Raw genomic sequence first — 22,506 nt, forward strand, 5'->3', positions numbered from 1 at the left:
GGCCTACTTTCCCAAGGTCGCCGGTGCGAGGTGCGTGTCGACGCCTAAGGTTTCCCAAAGCTTTACCCCAAACGCCCACCAAGTGCTCTTACTCGAAGCTCCTCCTCTTGGTGGCCGTGCAACGACTCCCATGGTACTCGCCATCGATCCTATTCCACATCATGTCGTCACTAGAACTTTTCCCTCCGCCATGCTGTCACCACACCGGGGTAATCAACCAACTAGCTAAAACACGCTACCTCAACATAGCCGCAAGATATAGACTAATCACCACGAATAGATCTAATCTTACTATGAACATATGGATGCATCACATATGAGAAAGAAATCATGCATTGAAGTAGACCAAAGTCGAGACAATTAGAATAAAGAGTAGATTGATATCACCATCGTGTGTGTACATACCCCGACGAATGTTGGGGATGACTCCTGAACTCCACCATGGCACAACCTCGCGGGGAGGCCATGGCGGCTAGGGGTGGCCTAAGCCATCTCCTAGGTACCTTCGAAGACTTGTGGCGGCCGTCGTCTCCCTCTGGCCTTGGCTCTAGGTTTTTGTCGAGTTCTGGGTGGATTGATTCCGCAAGTTGAATAAGGTGGGAGCTATTTATAAGCCGAGAAAGCCACCGGTCGAAGGGGAGGCCGAACCGCCTCGAAAACGGGCTAGGCCGGCCAGCCTCATGGGCCTAGGCCAGCCGGCCTACCCTCTTTCGGGCCCGCCTCGGTCTCATCTTTCGCGTGTAGACTCTTCGCATCTTCTAGAGTTTATGTCCTTCACGATTGCACCCCTTCGGATGTCGTTATCTTGGAGATATCTTCGAGGAAAGGATAGGATAGGGAATCCTTCCTTAAATCTTTATTTGCTTTGCTTAATCCCGAAGTTTTTTGATCTCATCTTTGTGGGCTTGGTACTTTGGGCTCTCTTGGAGGATGAATGTGCATGAATGGGCTTCGAATCAACATGGGCTTTGGTCCTTCCTTTGGGCTTTGGCCTTCGTCTTTCTCCGTGTTAGCACTCGATCACGGGCCTCGTCATTTCATGCTCCAAAATAGGCCAAAAACCTGCAAAAACGAAGTTCCTCCAAAATATATGTGCAAATGTGAAAAATGACCAATAATTAGGCCGGGGTTAGGACGGTTAGTGATTTTGATATTAAATTCATGCCATTATCAAGGATAAACATGGGATAAAATGGGTACTTAAGGAGCGCCAACAGATGGCATCCCCAGGCCGGCCGGCCTGGCCTTTCCCCTGGTGTGCAGTCAACAAGTGGAGGTTACAACCGCCATGCATGCGTGGACAGCTTTGCTTACAAGTCAAGCCAAGTCAAGCCAACCATAGCTTAGCTTACAAGCTAAGCAACCTTAGCCTTGCTTACAAGCTAAGAAACCCACCTTGGAGGCCTATAAAAAGGAGCCCCCACCCCTCATTTCAGCACACACCATTTGGAGAAGAGAAGAGTCCCAAGCAAGATGTAGTCCCACTTAGTAGAATAGGGAGAGTGTGAGGTGAGAGTCTTGACGAAAGCCAAAGTAAAGGAGCGGTGCCGAGTTCTCTCGGCCTTACTCCACTTTTGTAAGCCACCTCAGAGGAATGAAGCATCTTCGGAGTGAAGTTCCTCGTCTCTCGTCGGTATCTCGCTAGTCTTCCTCTTTACTTCAGTTACTTGTTTACTTTTTGTCTTTGATCTGCGGGATTCCTAGTCTGCGTAAGTAGCAAGTTCTACTTATTTGAGAGTGCTTTCTATCTTGCCAGTAGGCAGGAGTACGTAACTCGATAGTGTTAGGTGTGGTGCCTAGACTTGGTTAGTTACATAGGGTTGTGTTCCACCCCATGGTACTACAGTGGTAGGTGGTAGGTGGTGACATCCCTGTCCATCCTTCGTAGTCCACGACGTTTAGGTATTTTCATAGCAGTAGGATTGCCAAAAGTATGTTGGGCCCCTTCTCACCCCTGTCTGAGCCCTTCGCTTAGGCTGCCGAAGCAGATCAAGATTGTTTAGTTGCAAGTCTTCTGGGTAATGAGTTGGCTAACCGACATTAGACCCTCTACCCACTTACCTCTCTTCCCCTGGTGGGTCCGGTTGAACCAGTTCTAGGTCTGGTCGTGCTTTATCATTCCCCGTGGATTCGATACCCTAGAATACTCCAAGGTGAAAGCTACATCGGTCTCTGTGCGCTTGCGGAATAATTCATTTAGGCTAAGGAGTGCCAACAAAGATTATGCAAGAAATTTAAACTATTCTATATGCAAATGCAAGAATGGATATGTACCATGGTTCAGTTGTCGTCGCCGGATGGAGTTCCAGACGAAGACACTTTTCTCCGACATTCCTTCTTGGTGGCGGGTTTTGTTTTGATCGCTTTCGCCTTTGATTCCTCAAATTCTCTAGGAAGGATTCGTCGTCTTGCATTCCTGTAGTTGTGCACTCTGATCTCCTTGTCGATTCTTAGTCGTTCTAAGAGCTCGGCAAGGATATCGATTGTGAGGGTTGATGGCTTCTCCTGCTCTTTCTCGGATTTCTTCCGATTGAAGGTCTTCACCTGGGAACTTTGTTTGACCTTCAGTCTGAAGGTGAACCTCTCCGTTTGCCCATTGACATTGAGCTGGATCTCTCTGGCTCCAACATCAATGTGCGCATTTGCGGTACTCAAGAATGGCCTTCCCAAAATGAGAGGCGTCTTGGCGTCGACTTCCATGTCGAGGATGATGAAATCAACGGGAATAAAGAAGTTCTGGATTTTAACTGGGACATTCTCTGCAATTCCCGGGGGGTAACGTACCGTTTGGTCCGCTAGCTGCAAGCACATGGCAGTAGGGGCAAGCTTATAATAATTTAATTTATTGTAAACTACCTTAGGCATGACACAGACGCTTGCTCCCAGATCGCAAAGAGCATGCAAAAAGTGTTGGCTCCCGATTGAACATGCGATTGTGGGGCATCCTGAATCTTTCTTCTTCTCCAGGAGAGGATCGAGTCTAGCTGCGCTACACTCCTCTGTGAGTTGCACGGCCTCGGTGGTGGGCAGGCTTCTCTTGTCCCCAAGTATATCCTTGATGTACGTGCATAGGTAGGGACCTGCATAGCATCAAGAAGCGGTATATTGACATACAACTTCTTGATTACCTCGATGAACTTGCCAAATTGCTCGTCGGCCACCGGCTTCCTTATCCATTCCGGAAACGGTAAGGTAGTAGTGTCATGAAACTCCCGTAAAGTTCTAGGGGGTTCCACGGTTTCCTCCCGGGCAGCAGATGTATTGGACTCTTCGGCCTCCTCCTGATCTTCATCTGCAGCAGAGGTGTTGCTAGCGGGTATGGCTTTCCGGCAAGATCTTGCATCTTTAGGATATGGTGGTTCCTGTGTGGACTTACCTGTCCGCGTACTCACCGCACTAATATTCTCCTTAGGAGGAACTTCCGGTTGCCCAGGAAGTTTTCCCGAGTTATAGTTAGGGCAAGATGAGGCTAGTTGAGCAACTTGATTTTCTATCATTCTATTGAAGCTCAACTGGTTTTTAATAACAGAATTTATGCCCTCTAGTTGTCTGGCCAAAGATTCCAAGATTTTATCATTAGCAAGGAATTTCTTACTAATGTTATCATTAATCTGCTTTTGGCCATAAACTAGGTCCTTTAGAGAAGGCTGAAAATTGTTATTAAAGTTCATACCTTGCTGTTGACCGAAGGGGAGGTTGGGCTTGGAATTCCATCCCTGCTGAGGACGGAAGCCAGAGTTGTTGGAGTTGTTCTCTCCAACGAAGTGAGCTTCCTCCTGAGTAACTGGGCAAAAGTTGCATGTGTGTCTAGTTTCTCCACAAGTCTCTCATGTCACGCGAGAATCCATAACCTGGTTGGCCTCCTTGTGCGGAGACTCTAGCTTCTTCATGAGAAGGTCCATCTTGGCAGCAAGCATATCAACACTGTCGATATGATGAATTCCTTTGTGGGGCCGTTGTTGGCGCCTACCAACGTCACCTAGCGATGACTCCCGCAGACGCCAATTTTCTGGGGTGGCAGTATTTCATGAACCACGAATAGATCTGCAAGCGCACGGAATACTGCTGTAGCATTTTACCCGGGAGTATACCGGGGCGTCATTTATATTTTTGCAGGGAAGGCGATGAGTGAGAGAATATATAGATTAGTTGGTGAGCTCTATCTAGATTGGATATTCTCATGCATAAACAGGGGTAAAATAATAACATGGTAGGAGGTAGTGTGACACACACACAAACTACTCTCTTGGATAAAAGAATAAAGGTTGCTTTAGACCGGGAGCAAGGTAAAAGTCAGAGCTCGAGTCAGCTATGCTAGGCTAGCTATATCTACACTTTCTCATTAGTTAGCTCGTCAGAGATTAAACTACACAACAGGGAGATCGCTATCGAAGTAACAGGAGGAGCCCATACACCCCGGCGACTTTATGTACCTCTTACCCCCCATACCGAACGTGGAGGATTACTAAAAGGCTCGGACAGGGATGTCACCACCTGCCAGCTACCTCTACAAACGTGGGTATAGTTGACATCCAGCAACTCTTAGCTAATCTAGACACCATGTCTACACTAGTAAGGGATACTCTAGTGTCCCGCACGGAGCCCCCACCCTCAGGATGGACAGACATCACACTAGAGCAATTATACGAATACTGGAGCAGTTGATAGAGTTCTAAGAAAAAAAAGACTAACCATCTCCAGCACAGGGCGATCATGCAATGCAAGCATTGAATAATAATGCAACCATGATAAGAAGCATATACTCGATAACTTAGAATATACTTCAAGCAGATATCAGTAACCATAGTCTAATTCTATTATAAATTACCGAATATTACTAGAGAGAGCTAGAGATGAACCCATACCAGACTCTCGAGCAACTCCGGCGACTCAATGACTCCTAAACTTCTCCTAAACTCCACTAAGCCTAAAGACTATACAAGGAATGCAAGAGAGGAAATGAGAGGTGTGTGGTGTGTGTGTGTGTGTGTGTGTGTTCTATTCTCCACCACCCCCTTGTATTTATAGCAGGGAGACACGGGGTGAAGCCTGCACAACCGACGTAGGGGACCAACAGGGAGGCGCCATGTGCCTTGGTTGAGGCGGTGGGGCCCACGGGCCTGGTCGGCCGACCAGGTAGGTCGGTCGGCCTGCCCGGGCCACCAACCGCCCCCAACTTCTTCTAGCAGGCTGTATTGGGCCTCCTTATCTGATCCACGTTGGGGTTGGCCTGTCTTGACTCATTTGAATTGGGTTCTTGCATCACTTTTGGTCCATCTGAGCCTGAATCGGTGCTCTGATAATTTCTGTGATTTTGTGTCGGGCCAAAGTGTGCTTGTAACCTGCATATTAGCTTGAAAACACAACTTGCATATTCTAAAAGGTAAAGTGTGGTTTAGGGACTTTATTGGATATGAATGCGTGTAGGAAATGCAAACTCTCATAATTTTTTGATCAAGTTGATGCCTGGAAATGGTCGTTAGTGAGCGTCAACAAGATCCCCCAAGCTGTCCTTTGCTCGTCCCGAGCAAAGTAGGACAAATCAGGTTTTTAATCAGAAAATCACTTTGACTCATACCTTACCTGTTATGTCATAGTCTGAAGCAAAGAGATTCATCTATAAGCTTAAATAAGTTGGTTAGCATACCTTTGCTCAATTACCTTACTCCCTCATGGGGCTTTTTAGCTATCTCCTTGTCTTGGGCTGTTGAGAGTTAGAACGGTGCATAAAGTAGTACTTACTTATTCATAGATCCGTAATCCATCTGGAGACACTTTTTTGAAAGATTTTTGAAAACATGGCAAAGCTCCCAGGATAACTCTCTTGAGGCACTCATCTTATATTTCCTTACCAGGGCAGTGTTTGCCTTTGATCTTTCCTACTACTACAAGCCTTTGTGGAGCTCAAGGTAGGATAGGAACAGGGCACACTTGTATTCTATTTATTGTAAAGTCAAAGAGAGGATCCGTGAAGAAACAAGTCATGCAATCTCGATCAAAAGGTGCAAGTGTATGAGTGGATGGATGGATGGATGAATATGGCTTACTCCTTGAGGTAATGGCTTTTCTCTCTCGAATCATCCTATCTCTCTCTCTCTTTTTTTGAGACATGGTTACCCCCTTTTCTCTCTCTCTTTCTTTTTTTTGGGTCATGCTTCTTTGGCATGCCATCTTTTCTCTTCTTTTTTGGACAACCATAATCTGACTTTATTTTATTCTAGGGATGTTGTACGAGACAGATCACCGAGACATGTAGCATTTATTGATGCGGAATGGATGGTGGTGCTAATTCCCAGTGGAGGATTATAGCAAATGGATGGAACGTGTACGTGCTCATGATCGAGAAAGCATGATGAGTATCTCACTATGGTCACCCAATTTGACAAAACTCAACAGAACATCAAGCAGCATATGTATCAGGGTTTTTTCATGGAATATGACATATGGCTCTGGTAGGACATTGCATATCGCTGGGGAACTTGCCTTTTATTTTTATTTTTATTTTATATATTATTTTTTTTAAAACAACTATAGACTTCAAGCATCACTAGCACAAGCTAGCATAATCTTATTTACCATATCTGAACTCACCACAACTTAGACTTGGATCAAGCATATGCAACCCACGGAACTTTCAGATTTATTGGCAAAATATTTGTATAACCAACGAATGTAAACTCAAGAGAACTCTTATTTTCAAACTAGGCATAACAGACATGATAGAGCAAAGCAAAACTCATCCTTTCAACTTATCAAAAGGGAGTTAAAACATTCTTACCGCGCATCATTGAAAAGGGAAATAAAGCAGTAAATTTTTTATTTTGTTTTTAAAGGTTTTTATCAAATTTTATTGAAAGTAAATAAAGAGATACAGTTGACTTAGGGGAGGAAACCTCCCCCGAGCTAGCTCTTGGTTTAGGGTCGAAAAGCAAGACCTTTCTCCATACCTGATCAGGTTGAGGTCGTTTCGTCCGTACTTGGAGAAGTAGTAGTGATCGATGACGTCTTATTCTTCTTGCGCCACACCTTCTTGGTCTTTGATGGTGTAGGCGGTGCAGGAACAGGATCCTCGGATGTAGTAACCTTTGATTTACCCTCCTTCTTAGACCTTTTTGAGTTAACTGGATCTTCTTTCATAAGTGTCTTCATGAAAGGTATAAGACTATCTTTCTGAGAGGTTGTGACTTCAACTTCTTTGATTTTCTGAGGATTTGGCCCAAATTTGACCTGGATCATCAAGCATTGCTCCCTCTTGGGTCAGAAGTCAAATTTCTCCCCTTTACCATTGATGTGGAGTCGGATTTCTCCGGCCCCAACATCAATTTGTGCATCTGCTGTATTGAGGAACGGCCGTCCTAGAATGAGAGTAATCTCCTTCTGATTATCCATATCAAGTACCACAAAATCAACTGGGACAAAACAGTCCCGTACTCTCACTGGGACATCCTCAGCGATTCCTTCTGGGTGCCGTACTGAGGAGTCAGCCAATTGCAACTGCATGGGTGTTGGTGTCAACTCTGTGTAGTTGAGTTGGTCGAAGACTGCCTTCGGCATCACACTAACACTAGCTCCCAAATCACATAAGGCTTTGTCGAAGTTCTGTACCCCTATCGAATATCTGATAGTTGGGAATCCTGGATCCTTCTTCTTCTCGGGCAATTGTAGAAGTATGGCTGCACTACATGCCTCAGTGAGCTTGATTACTTCGGTAGTTGGCAGTGGTCGCTTGTTGTTGATTATGTCCTTGATATAACGAGCATAGGTCAGAACCTTCATCGCATCCATCAAGGGCACATTGATGTTCACTTCTTGTATTATCTCAACAAAGCGGCGGAACTGCTCATCTATACTTGGCTTCTTTGCCCTCATAGGGAACGGCAGTACTTGGGTATCATAAAATTCATGCGGAGCCGTCTTCCCTTCATGAACCTTCTCGGGTTCCTCCTCCTGAGGTGGTTCTTCTGCCACCGGGCTTGCTTTCTTCCTGTTAACATGGTTAGGATAAGGCGGGTCCTGAGTGGTTTTACCTCCTCGTGTGGTTATCGCCTTAACGTTCTCCAAAGCAGGGGCATAGTAGCAGCCACTTGAGCTAGTTGAGTCTCAATCATCTTGTTGAAACTCAACTAATTCTTGATGGCAGTGGAGAATCCGTCCATCTTGGCATGGATGGTCTCCATAGATTTGTCTATAGCGGCCAACTTCTTCTAAAGGGACTCATTGATCTTTGTTTGGCCGTAGACAAGATCTCTCAAGGTAGGCTGGTTAGGACTGAAAGAATTCGAATTCCCATTACCTCCTTAGTAATATGGGCGTGGTTGATTCCACCCCTGACCTCCTTGTGGACGAATCCCATTGCTGCCATTGAGGAATAGAGCTTCTTCTTGGGTTTCTGGGCAATTATCGCCCGAATGTCCAACATTCCCGCAGACCTCGCATGTCATGCGAGTTTCCAAGGCTTGAAGTGCTTGCGTCTGAGCCTTATCTTGGGAATAATCCTCAAACTTCTTGAGGAGGAGATCAATCTTCATAGCGAGCATGCCAGCCTCCTTGACGGAGTGCATACCTCACTGGCGCGGTTGGAGGTGATCATCGCTCCAACCTTGGTTGGAAACCATCTTCTCAATCAATCATGTAGCTCTTTCAATGGTCAGCGAGAAGAAAGCTCCACCCGCAGCGGCATCCACATGATCACGGGATGACTGTGTCAACCTGTTGTAGAAGTTCTGTAGAATGAACCAATTATCCATTACATGGTGCGGACACGCCAGAATGTACTCCTGAAGCCTCTCCCAAGCTTCGAGAATTGACTCATTTGATGCCTGCTGGAAGTTCGAAATCCAACCACGAAGAGCATTGGTTTTGCCCGTCGGGAAGAACTTCGAGAGAAATGCCTTGGCATATTTGTCCCAAGTATCCACAGCAATCTTGTTAGCATAAAACCATTGCTTCACTCTCCCCAAGAGAGAGAACGGAAACAGACAGAGCCGGATTGCATCTTGAGATACACCCTTGATAACAAAAGTACTGCAGAGCTCCAGGAACTGCTGGAGATGAGCGCTGGCATCCTCATTGGCCTTGCCACAGAATGGGCTGGCCTGCACCATCGTAATGAGACCCGTCTTGATCTCGAAATTTTCTCCTCCGGTGTTAACCTCGGGTCCGGTCGGGACCTGATTAGCAGACGGAGCAGAGTAATCACATAGTGTCTTCTGGGCCATAGCTCTAGGAGCTAACGACGATGCGATGACTAGGTCAACTGCCGGGAGTGATCTCCGAGGTGATACGAGATGAGCTCGCGTCCTCCTCAAAAGTGACTCTAGATCGTAATGAAAGTTTTGCGGTAAGTCGAAACCGGTCATACACTACCCTGTTTTCATATCAACAAAGACAAGAGAACAAAGCCAAGTTCGCCTATTAAGCAAGCGAATACCAATTTCGATTTTGTTCACAACTTTGTCTACAGATTTCACTATGTACCTTCCCCGGAAACGGCGCCAAAAATGCTTGTTGGAGCCTACCAACGTCACCTAGCGATGACGCTCGCAGACGCCAATTTTCTGGGGTGGCAGTATTTCATGAACCACGAATAGATCCACAAGCCCACGGAATACCACTGTAGCATTTTACCCGGGAGTATACCGGGGTGTCATTTATATTTCCGCAGGAAGGCAATGAGTGAGAGAATATATAGATTAGTTGGTGAGCTCTATCTAGATTGGATATTCTTATGCATAAACAGGGGTAAGATAATAACATGGTAGGAGGTAGTGTGACACACACACACAAACTACTCTCTTGGATAAAAGAATAAAGGTTGCTTTAGGCTGGGAGCAAGGTAAAAGTCAGAGCTCGAGTCAGCTGTGCTAGGCTAGCTATATCTATACTTTCTCATTAGTTAGCTCATCAGAGATTAAACTACACAACAGGGAGATCGCTATCGAAGTAACGGGAGGAGCCTGTACACCCCGGCGACTTTATGTACCTCCTACCCCCCATACCGAATGTGGAGGATTACTAAAAGGCTCGGACAGGGCTGTCACCACATGCCGGCTACCTCTACAAACCGTTGGTATAGTTGACATCCAGCAACTCTTAGCTAATCTAGACACCATGTCTATACTAGTAAGGGATACTCTAGTGTCCCACGCGGAGCCCCCACCCTTCGGATGGATAGATATCACACTACAGCAATCATACAAATACTGGAGCAGTTGATAGAGTTCTAAGAACCAAAGACTAACCATCTCCAGCACAGGGCGATCATGCAATGCAAGCATTGAATAATAACGCAACTATGACAAGAAGCATATACTCGATAACTTAGAATATACTTCAAGCAGATATCGGTAACCATAGTCTAATTCTATTACAAACGACAGTATATTACAAGAGAGAGCTAGAGATGAACCCATACCAGACTCTCGAGCAACTCCGGCGACTCGATGACTCCTAGACTTCTCCTAAACTCCACTAAGCCTAAAGACTTTCTGCAAAGAATGCAAGAGAGGAAATGAGAGGTGTGGTGTGTGTGTGTGTGTGTGTGTGTGTGTTCTATTCTCCACCCGCCCCCTGGTATTTATAGTAGGGAGACATGGGGTGAAGCCTGCACAACCGACGTAGGGGACCAACAGGGAGGCACCACGTGCCTTGGTTGAGGCGGTGGGGCCCACGGGCCTGGTCGGTCGGCCTGCCTGGGCCACCAACCGCCCCCAACTTCTTCTGGCAGGCTGTATTGGGCCTCCTTGTCTGATCCACGTTGGGGTTGGCCTATCTTGACTCATTTGAATTGGGTTCTTGCATCACTTTTGGTCCATCTGAGCCTGAATCGGTGCTCTGATAATTTCTGTGATTTTGTGTCGGGCCAAAGTGTGCTTGTAACCTGCATATTAGCTTGAAAACACAACTTGCATATTCTAAAAGGTAAAGTGTGGTTTAGGGACTTTATTGGATAGGAATGCGTGTAGGAAATGCAAACTCTCATGATTTTCTGATCAAGTTGACGCCTGCTAATGGTCGTTAGTGAGCGTCAACAGCTGTTGCTGCCTTTCACCTTTCCAACTCTGGTTGGAAGCAATCTTCTCAACCAGCGCTTTTGCTGCGTTGACGCTGAGCGAAAGGAAGGAACCACCTGATGCTGCATCGATGTGGTTCTGGGCTGGTATGTTTAGGCCATGGAAGAAACTTTGAATGATCAGTCATTCTTCCATGCCGTGGTGGGGGCATGCTGCAATGTACACCTGGAATCTCTCCCAAGCTTCCGGAATGGCTTCATCCGGCAGCTGCTGAAATCTAGAGATTCTGCTCCGGAGGGTGTTGGTTTTGCCCACCGGGAAGTATTTTGTCAGGAATGCGTTGGAACAGGCATCCCATGTGGTGAAGTCTGCTTTGTTGGTGTAGAACCATGTCTTTGCCTTGCCTAGCAAGGAGAATGGGAACAGCCGAACACGGACATTATCCATCGTGGTACCTCTGGGGTTAATAGTACTCCTAACTTCAAGGAAGTTCTGAAGGTGAGCGTTGGCATCTTCTGATGCCTTTCCACAGAATGGACTCACTTGAACCATGTTCACCAGTCCTGATTTGAGCTCAAAGCCATCATTGCCTTGGTCATTGTTCAGTCCAGTAGGGATGTGATTGCTGGACGGGGCCAAGTACTGCCTGAGAGTCTTGGCCATGGTTTCCAAGTAGGTTTCTTTTGGGGTGGGACGACGCGGCATCTCACAATTCGCCCAATTCTTTGAGGATTCGGATCGAAGTTGGATGGTAGATCAAAACCAGTCATTCACTGCTCCGCATCGAATAAATAAGAGAGAGAGCAATGGTAAGCCCGCTTAAACTAGCGGTGATGAAACAGTAAAGTTTATCACTCAATTATACGATAACTTGCGCCAGAAATGCTTGTTGTTGTCTCTTATGCTCAATCTGAATAGGAATTTTGCAAGCGCACGGAATTCACCGGTGTAGCACTTCACCTCGGAGTATTCCGGGGTATCGTGAAATCCTTAGGGAAGCACTATAGTAAAGTGTATCATAAATTGTAGTGGCAACCTTTACTGGTTTATCAACCAAGTAATTTAGCAGGGATAAGCCAGATAACGGGTAGGATAAATGGTCAGTCTATGACTGTTTGACACACAGGAGATTCTATACCTTATAGAGGTAGCAGCTGGGAGGACAACGAGCGAAAAAGGACTCCTAAAACACTTCTATACTACTAAGCTATCCTCACTAGAACTAATCTAAGCTTCTATCTTGATGTCAGAACAAGGAGCTTACTTCGGCGGCCTAAGAGAAGGGCTCAGACAGGGATGAGAAGGGAACCCGACGTCCTTCGGCACTATTGCTATGAAAGCACCCGAACGTGGTGGACTACGATCGACAGACAAGGCTGTCACCACTTGCCGCCAACCACTGCGGTGCCGTGGGGTGGAACACACTTCCTAGCTAGTACTGAGTCAGACACCACGTCTGCTCTCGATACTAGGATTTCTCTTGAGGCCTTCAAGAGAAATCCCCTCAACCTAGTGAACTAACTTGAGTTACACTAGTACGGGCGAGAAAACCCATAAGACTGACTACAACAAGATAAGAAAGAGAACTTAAACTGAACTAGAGGTAAAAACTTACTACCGCAGACAAGCACAAGTATATGGAAAGATAAAGACTTGCGGAAAGTAAAGCTGACTCAAGTAACTAGAGAAGATTACTTATATTAAAATAGTCAAAGGAAAAGATACAAGTGCTTATATCGAGCTCCGATGACGACTTTGTATCCCCGAGACAAGCTCGACTCGACTCTAACTCCCAACTACTAACCTACTCTAGACTTGAGAAGAGAGAATTGCTCCTTTTTGGTGTGTGTGTGTGTGTACAAGTGAGGATGGGGGGCCTATTTATAGCTGCTCAAGGTCAGTAATCAGGTATCCGCTGCATGATCACGTTACCCCTGACTTGGCTTGAACTTCACGCGGAAGGGGAGCTTCAGTGGCTGACTTGTGGGGCCGGGTGGCCTGGCCTAGGCCGGCCGGCCTGGCCCTGCTGCCACTTGTCCACCGACTTCGCGTGGAAGGCTTCTGATCACTTCAAGAGGTCAGTAAGTCTGGTAGTTTCCTCAGATGCCAGAATCTTAGGCCGAACGGCCCGGGGTGGGCCGGGCGGCCTGCCTCCGGAGCCCCTCAGCCCTCCGTTTCACCGATGTTGCACATCAACACTCCACATTACCTCTAAAATGGGTGGTTTCCCTATTTGACGATCTTGGCGCTGGCAGGTGGGCTTTTGGGTTGAACCTTGTGCCTTCCGGGTCCACCGACAAGATATGAGATATTCGCCTTGTTCTGGAATCTTATGAATGTGTCACATTGCTCCATTAAAAATATTGGACCCATGTACGTGGAGGTGTCAGGCTGGTCGGCACGGAATGTGCCGAGCGGCTGGGATTTTCTCTGATTTCGACCATCTTTGGACAGTGAATTCCTGCAAGCACAACTCATCCAAAACTTGTGGAACTTATTAGAATTAAATAAAATATGCATGGAACATGGTGTAAAAACTCGATTTATTTCTGAGAAGTTGACGGTCAAAACGTGAAATAATGGCTGCTACAACGTACTCATCTGAAACCACCATAAGGAACCCCATGCAACTCACTCAGAGGAACACTAGTAGAGAATCGATCTTTCATCCTGAACATTTGTCTCAGTTGAGTTAGGGTCTGGGACTAGTGTTAGCATTAGTCCTGAGTCCAACGGCTAGCGCTGCATGATGTTAGCATTAGTCATGGGTCCAACGGCTAGCTGATGAGGACATCACCACGCTGAACATGCTCAAGCCGGCCTCATCAACAAGCTACAAGTCGTTGCCAACATGGACTGCACGTTTGGTTCGGATTCAGACGACAGCCCTGCACTCAAACGGCGATATCTCCATCATACATCGTCCAAATAAGGTGTTCTCAGATGCATTGGAAACCTGACGATGAGACACTTCTTTTGGTTCTAGTCCCAACTCCAGAAGGTTCATGGATCATTCTTTGTGTCCACGACAATGTGTTGCGTCACATGTTTTGGGCCAAGCAGGCCTTTGTATCATGTCGAGCCTTAAGCCCAAGTTGTGGGCGCCCCCTGGTTGCCCCCAACCCTAGGATGTCCCTTTCTGGTATAAACTCTGTAACCACTGCCACTTAGGGTTTGGGTTTGTTTAGTGCTTGTTTTCCATTGAGAAATAGTCATCTTCATTGTAACTATGATGTCGAGTACTTTTCTATGAATTCAGGGCCCCTGTTCTTGTTCTTCACCACTGCGGCGATTAGTCCTTTTGTGATCAGAGCTTAAACCCCATCTTGACTTTTGCTTCACACACATATGCAATTTCAGATTGCGTGTTTACCTTTTCTTGCTTGTGTTCTTCGATTCGCTTGCAGGAAAAACCTTCTCGGCGAGGTCAATCAAGTTGTGCTTGGTTGATAACTAATACAGCAGCGGTGTAACGGATGCAGGACTTCGAATCGTGTCTGATTAGAAGCTCGGATCGCCAATGTCACATACTCCGCCAATGGAATTTACCCCTACCTCTCAGAAAATCGGGCCAGCCCTACATCAAGTGGTATCAGGATTCGGATTTACCGTGAGATATAACTCGCGTCTTCCCTTTAGATTCATCTTGTTCCTTTACCTACAATCCATGAAAAGCCAAACAAAAATTAATTACACTTTCCACTGGCCTATAACCTATTTTAGCCTCTGCAATTTTCGTTTCAGTTTGGCTTAGTTGAGTTCGTGTCCATGGTCGAGTCTTGTTGCTGGTTTAGTGTGTTCGCAGTCGTACTTCAACCGCCCGTCGCTGTTTTTGTTACCGCCTCCATCCCATCCACTTTTAACCAAACAACAAGTTGAGCCCTCGCGTTAGTTGACTTGCCCTCACTAGCCGCCTTGTGTGAACCCTTGCCGCGCAAGCCCTAGATAGGTTGCAAGCCGCCTTGTGCCTTCGCATTGCATCGCAGCCCCCCTTGCTTCATCTTGCGTATCCTTTTGCTGCATCCACCAGGGATACTTTGCTCAGCCATGTTCTGTGCCAGGGTTTAGGGAAGCTTTACCCTAGCCGCCACCGCCCTATTTTCCAAGTTGTGCTCTCTCAAAACCATAACTTGAGTTACCTTCGGTAAAATAGGCATAACTTTTTACTCGGTGCTCTGTTTTGACTCAATTTTTTACAGCAAAAAGGTGGAAAAATGTTGCACATACAAAAAAACCACTCGCCATTTGGAGCTGATCTCAGAATTGCCAAAAAAAAATCAGAAACATAGAGTTTTGAGGCTCCCAAGTTGTTTTCAGGTTTTCAAGAAATGTGCCTAATTTTCTGTAGAACACATCCCACCTCTGTTTAAGGTGCAAATATTTGTGGTTCCATCTCGTGTGATCCCTGTTTAGAGAAAACTATAAAAAATAGTTGAAAAAAAAGAAATCTTGATTCCTTCTAGTCCTGGAGGTAATTTGGCAAAAAGACTAAAAACAATCGCGTAAGTGTTGTTTTGCTTGTTCTTTGAGATTTATCCATTGTTCTTTGTTCCAACTTGTTGTGCAACACCTAGGGACATATCTGAGCTAGCAATTGTGACTTGTACTTTGTTTACTTATTGACCTTGGCTATTTTATTGTGTTTATTGCTAATCCCTTGCTACCATATTGTGCCTGTCCAAGCTCCACACATACTTCTGATCTGCACAAGTTCATCTTGCAACTGTTACACCCAGCTCGACAACAAATTGTACCATCCTATTTGACTTTGGTAAGAACACTTGAAGACAGTGGTAAGCCTCTTGAGATTTTGCACTCCACTTTCAATACCACCCAGTAGCTATTAGTTGATAGGGATAATACTTGGTGTTGTCTTTTGCTATCTAATAACCATGTCAAGGATCGGACGAGAGTCCCCATCGGACTTCAACGAGTGTGTGTCCTAGAATGAGCTTTAGAGACTTGTTGATGACCAGCACACCTACATCGACGGGAAATTTGATGAGCTAATGCGCACTATCAATGGCCTGGTTACTCGGATTGAACGTGTTGAACAACGTCCTCCTCCACGGTGACACTGACGACAACCTTATGGTGATGACGATGAAGAGGATAAGGATGCCGACCTTGATGATGATGTTCGTGTTGCGGACCATCTTCGGCGCAATCGTCAAGGTATGGGAGGTAATCAAAATCGTGGTAATAATGATCCTTTTGCTATAATAAAATTTACCTTGATTCCTTTTGCTAGCACTGCTGATCCTGAGGCTTATTTTGATTGGGAACTTGTTGTTGAACAAAACTTTAATTCTCATTTGGTTCCTCCTGAGCATAGGGTTAGACTTGCTACTGGTGAGTTTACTAGTTTTGCTTTGTTTTGGTGGAATGATCTTTGCAATGCTCCTAACAATGCTAATGTTATCCCTTTAAACTTGGAATGCTTTAAAACAATGAATGAAATCTCGCTTTGTACCTCCTTATTATCAATTTCATTTGTATTTAAAATTGCAAACCTTAAAACATGGTGACAAAGGAGTAGAGGATTATTATCAGGAGCTCATTATTAGTTTAGCACGTTGTAATATTCATGAGGATGATCAGGATACTTGTGCTAGATTTTTTGGTGGTTTACAAGGTGATATACATGATATTCTTGATTACAAAGAATGGACCAGGTTCAGCCAATTATATCATCTTGCTCTTAAGGCTGAACGAGAAGTACAGGTACACCAACAACAATAGTCTTTCAAATCCAACACTGGGAGATCTTTTTTTGAAGCGTTCTGACATCGACAAGCCCAAGGGCACCTATTGCTAAGCCATCAGTGATATTGCCTACTGCGTCTGCTTCTACTACACCTACTTTCGAGGTGAGTAATGTGTCTTATGTGCAGCCCCAATTGCAGAAGAAGGTTGTTCCTACTAGTGCTTCATCGAGCCGCTCCACCAACATCGTGTGCCACCGCTGCAAGGGCATGGGACATGTCATAAAGGATTGCCCGAGTTGTTGTGCATTCATTGCTACAAAGGATGGAGGGTATGTAAGTGTTAATGATGTTGAAGGTGATTTGGCTCTTGCTGCTAACCATGCTGTAGATTCCGCGGATAGTGAAGGAGAGGCCATTGATTCTATGACTGCTACTGTGGGCTACAAATCTATTCTTGTGCAATGTACATTGAGTACACAACTTGAGCATGAACTGGAGAAGCTACAACGCCATAATTTGTTCCACACGTTTCTCATTGTCAAGGATTGTCGTGTTCGCACCATCATTGATAGTGGGAGCTGCAATAACTTGGTTAGTTCAGATTTGGTCAAAAAGCTTGGCTTGACCACATATGCTCATTCCAAACCTTATCACCTTGAATGGTTCAACAATAGTGGTACGGCAAAGGTAAATCTATCAGCGAGAGTACATTTTTTTCATTGGTTCATATCATGATTATGCTGATTTTGATGTTGTGCTTATGCAAGCTTGTTCGCTTTTATTAGCATGTCCATTGGAACATGATACCGATGCTTTACATCATGGTAGAACTAATACATATTCTTTGCTGCATAAGGAAGAAAATTGTTTTGTTGCCTTTAACACCTGCTGAAATTGCCAAACATGATAAAGAGCTTGTTGAAATTTCTAAGAATGACAATGCTTTAGACTCATCTGCTACTACAACCAAAGAGGTTAAGTTGAAGTGAGGTGCTTTAATTGCTACAAAATCTCTGTGCTGAAAATTATGTTGATGGGGCACCATGCCATACTATGCTTACTATGTTTTCTAGGCATGTTTCTCCTCCCCATGATCATACTACATTGTCTAGGAAATTGCGTCTTGTTGTCCCTAACATTTTACAGGAGTTTGATGGTGGGATGGAGTCGAGGACGACTCCAAATCAAGGAGAGGATGATGAGGAAATCACCATGCTGGACACGCTCAAGCCAGCCTCATCAACAAGCTACAAGTCGCCGGCAATATGGACTGTGCATTCAGTTCGGATTCAGCTGACAGCCCTGTACTCAAACGGCGATATCTCCCTAATACGGCGTCCAAATAAGGTGTTCTCAGATGTTTTGGAAACCTGACGATGAGACGCTTCTTTTGGTTCTGGTCCAAGCTCCAGAAGTCTCGTGGATCATTCTGTGTGTTCACGACAAGGTGTTGTGTCACCTGTTTGGGTCGAGCAAGCCTTTGTATCGTGTCGGACCTTAAGCCCAAGTTGTTGGTGCCCCCTGGTCGCCCCCAACCCTAGGACGTCTCTTTTCTAGTATAAACTCAGTAGCCACTGCCACTTAGGGTTTGTGTTTTGTTTAGAGCTTGTTTTCCATTGAGAAACAGTCATCTTCATTGTAACTGTGACGTCGAGTCCTTTTGCTGTGAATTCAGGAACCCTGTTCTTGTTCTTCACCACTGTGGCGAAGTCCTTTTGTGATCAGAGCTTGAACTCCATCTTGATTTTCACTTCATACACATATGCACTTTTAGATTGTGTGCTTACCCTTTCTTGCTTGTGTTCTTCGATTCGCTTGCAGGAAAAGCCTTCTCGACGAGGTCAATCAAGTTGTGCTTCATTGATAACCAACAGAGCAGTGGTGTAACAGATGCAGGACTTCGAATCGTGTCTGATTAGAAGCCTGGATTGCCAACATCACATACTCCACCAATCGAATTTACTCCTACCTCTTGAAAGATCGGGTCAGTCCTACATCACTAGCGCTGCAGGCGGGCGCCTGTGGCGCTGTCAGACACTAGCAGGAACCCTTTAGTCCTGGTTGGTGGCTCCGTTCGAGACTAAAGCTCACCCAGTTGAAGCCGCCAATCGGGACTAAAGGACTAATTCCCCTTTAGTCCTGGTTGGTGGCTCCAACCGGAACTGAATCCTACCCTTTAGTTCGGGTTGGAGCCACCAACTGGGACCAAAATTGCTCCCCCTTTATACACCTTTCTTCATCCCCCAGCCCGAGCCAGAGCCATTCAAAAGCTTTAGTTCTTCCTCCCTGTTCTTGCCCAAGGGCGATTTTTGCTCAGCAATCTACCAAACGACTTGATTCCCCTGTTCATCCAGTAGTTCTAAAGGTTAAAAACTTTATCCTCTCATCCTTAGCATAGCTCATTTAGTGGTCTAGAAATAGATTATTTGGGGTTTTTAGATATAGAATAATGTTGGAGAATTTTTTATTTATACACCATTTTAGCTCAAATTTACTTAAGGTTTGCATATGTTGTTGTGCTTGCTTGTACTAGATGATAAAAATCAATGTATTGAGTAGAATGGATATAGAGGGACAAACATTATTTAGAAAAAATGAATAGAATGAAATTAGTATATAGTAAAAATGTTTTATTTTTAGAATCAGTGTATATGTATACGCCTATGCAGGAATTATTATCAGATATTGAGTAATTATGTTCATATCTGTAGAAATGGCTTTGCAACAGGATGCATTGGAGCGTCGTGCATCTGCTCAAGCGTAGGTATGTAATCGTTTGGAGCTCACTGGAAATACCCTTGAATTCTGTCCTAAGGAGCAAATTGGACTTGTTAGCGGCCGTATCCGTCATTGGATTAAGAGAGAATTTGGTTGTCTCACAATGAATAATGAAAAGTGCAAATTTAAGCGTGATTTTGATGTCGAGTTGCATGGAACGGATGATGATCGCAAGTTGATGGCTCGAATGAAGGCAAGGTGTGAAGCATCGGGGATTGTCGGGATACTATCCTCGTGGATAAAGCGACCCGGATGGGTCATCCCTGTGTGGAAATCGGCTGGCCCACCTACCAAACATGACAGCCAAGACATGATATGTTGATGGGCGCACAATTTAAAGGAGTTTTACTATATTAGGAAGTTAGAGATATGCTTGTAAAATAATCCTCCTTCTATACGGTTTTCGTTTGTAACCCTATCCTTTGGAGTATATAAGGGGAGGTAGGGACCATCTCTAGATCATCATCAATACAATACAAGATACACCTCATACAAGACGAGGGATTATGCATCTCGCGGCCCGAACCTGTCACTGGCATTGTAGAAGTATGAAAGATAGAATTGGAAAATAATCTCAATGTTCCAGTTGTACCTAAAGGCCATGATCTCATGTAGTCCAAAATCTCTGCACTTGGATATCACTTCATTCACAGCTAAGTCACCCATTTCTTCAAAGTATTTCCAATCAATATACTCCATGGGCACAATGGGAGCTTGACTCTTCCTCAAGATCATTGAAGCATGAAAATCTTTGTGAAAATCACACCAAAACCTATACTCAAGTCCTTCATTCTTCTTATAGAGATAGATATCAATGGCACACTGGTTCTTGAGGGCAACAGACAATTTGAAGCAATCTCGTGGAGCTAAAACTGCAAATCCTTCAACTATCCCTGGAGGCTTGAGCCTTGGGCATGTGGGATGATTCCTTTGCTCATGAGTGAATGCAGCCACAGGATGCTCTGGAGTTCTGGACATATATCATGAGCTGCACCCCTAACTCTTGGGTTTGGTCTTTCTGTATTTTGAGGAATTGGATAGGATCTCATCATGTAAGGTGCCTGACAAGGTGGGGCTCTATTGTTTGGAGAATATGCTTCTAAGGCAAGTTCCTCTCCACGTCTCCTTCCAGACCATCTAGGGGAAGGCTGCTCTTCTATCTCTTCACTTTCTTCAGCTTCTTCCTCAATTTCTTCAACATATCTTGGAGGATGAGGGTCATGTTTTGCCTTGGTTCTACTGAGGACTCCTCACCACCACTGCGACATCTTTCTTTGCCCATCCTGAATAGGATATGATCGATGTGGTATCAATAAATGATCAATGAATAAATTGAATGACATAGGTTCAGATTTTAGGCACAAGGGCCGGAGTCTGCAGAGAATTCTTTGGAATCTCCGGAACAGTGTTTGGAGACTTTGAAGATTTCGGAACTCACAGTCTAAACCCTAAAATGGTCAAGGCACCAATCCTCCTTGGGAATCTAATGGAACTCAAGATCTTAAATCTAGGAGCCTGTTGACGGCCATTATTCCCCGTTCTGACCGTCAACTTCTCGGGAATAATTTGATCTTTTGCACTATATTCCTTGCATATTTTGCTTAAGTCTAATAAGTTCCACAAGTGTTGGATGAGCTGTGCTTGCAGGAGATCACAAACCAAAAATGAATGAAATTGGATAAAACCCAGGCCGCTCGGCCTTGACCATGCGGTCAGCCTGACACCTCAACATACATTGGTATGTCCTTGTTACAAGAGCAACGTGACATGTTCACAATGCCCCAGATGCAGGGATTGGCACTTGATTCAATCATTGGACCTGGAAGACATGGACAACGACCAAAAGGACCCACAAGTCAGTGTCAACATGAGCAAACGTCAGTGATACCCAACCCTGGACCAATGTGAAGCACTGATATATAACGTCGGCAAAATGGAGGGCCAAGAGGCATTAGAGTCAGGCCACCCGACCGCCCTCAGGCCACCTGACCTAGGAAACATGTGTTTTAGGCAGATTCTTCAAGCACCAACACCAGGAAGCAACGAGGACAGTCCACCAGAAAGGCAGTGCCAGGTGGCAGCACTCCCAGGCCAGCCGGCCTAGGGGAGGCCTGCCAGCCTTACCTGGCAGCAACTGAAGATCCCCTTTCGCTTGGAGTTAAAGCCAAGTTAGAGGTTGCTTGCACCTGCAACGACTGGCCAAATGCTGACCTCAAGCCACTATAAAAGGGCCCCTATCCTCACTTGTAAACACACACCAAGGAGTCACTCTTCTCTTCATTTCTAGAGTAGGTTAGTAGTTGGGAGTTAGAGTTAAGTCGAACTTGTCTCGGGGATTGGGAGTTGTTATCAGAGCTTGGTATAAGCTCTTGTATCTTTTTCATTGACTTTATTAATATAATTAATCTTCTTTATTTACAAGAGTCAGCATTACTTTTCGCAAGTTATTTATGTTTACGAGTACGAGTACTTGTCTGCGGAAGTAATTCCTCTAGTTCAGTTTAGGTTATCTCTCTTGTTTGTTGGAGCTTGTCTTATGGGTTTTCTCGCCCGGACTAGTGAGCTCAAGTTAGTTCGCTAGGTTGAGGGGGATTTCTTTTGAAGGCCTCAAGAGAAATCCTAGTACCAAGTGCAGACATGGTGTCTGACTTAGTGCTAGCAAGAAAGTGTGTTCCACCCCACGACACCATGGTGGTAGTCGGCAAGTGGTGACAGCCATGTTCGATCTTCGTAGTCCACCGCATTCGGGTGTTTTCATCGCAGTAGTTGCCGACTGACATCGGACTCCCTTCTCATCCCTGTCTGAGTCCTTCTCTGAGGCCGTCGAAGTAAGCTTCAAATTATCAACATCAAGGAAGAAGCTTAAGTCTATTCTGGTGAGGCTAGCTCAGTAGTTTAGAAGTGTTTCGGGTTTCCTTTCTTGCTTATTGTCCTCCCAGCTGCTGCCTCTCTAAGGCATAGAGTCTCCTGTGTCAATTGTGCTTGCCTGGCCATTTATCTTATCTATT

At 45.2% G+C, this 22,506-nt stretch overlaps 1 protein-coding gene and 1 non-coding gene across 2 annotated transcripts; one reads left to right on the forward strand and one right to left on the reverse strand.

Moving 5' to 3' along the window:
• Positions 1–7,257: 7,257 nt before the first annotated feature.
• Positions 7,258–7,869, reverse strand: LOC120689144. Its single transcript, XM_039971472.1, has one exon. It carries the CDS (start codon positions 7,867–7,869, stop codon positions 7,258–7,260), a length of 612 nt encoding a protein of 203 aa, XP_039827406.1.
• A 3,336-nt stretch (positions 7,870–11,205) lies between these two features.
• On the forward strand, positions 11,206–11,312 carry LOC120693713. Its single transcript, XR_005683167.1, has one exon. It is a non-coding gene; the product is annotated as a small nucleolar RNA R71 (small nucleolar RNA).
• The last annotated feature ends 11,194 nt before the right edge of the window (positions 11,313–22,506 follow it).

The sequence above is a fragment of the Panicum virgatum genome, chromosome 9N, assembly GCF_016808335.1.
Source record: "Panicum virgatum strain AP13 chromosome 9N, P.virgatum_v5, whole genome shotgun sequence".
In the NCBI taxonomy this organism is placed as follows: Eukaryota; Viridiplantae; Streptophyta; class Magnoliopsida; order Poales; family Poaceae; genus Panicum; species Panicum virgatum.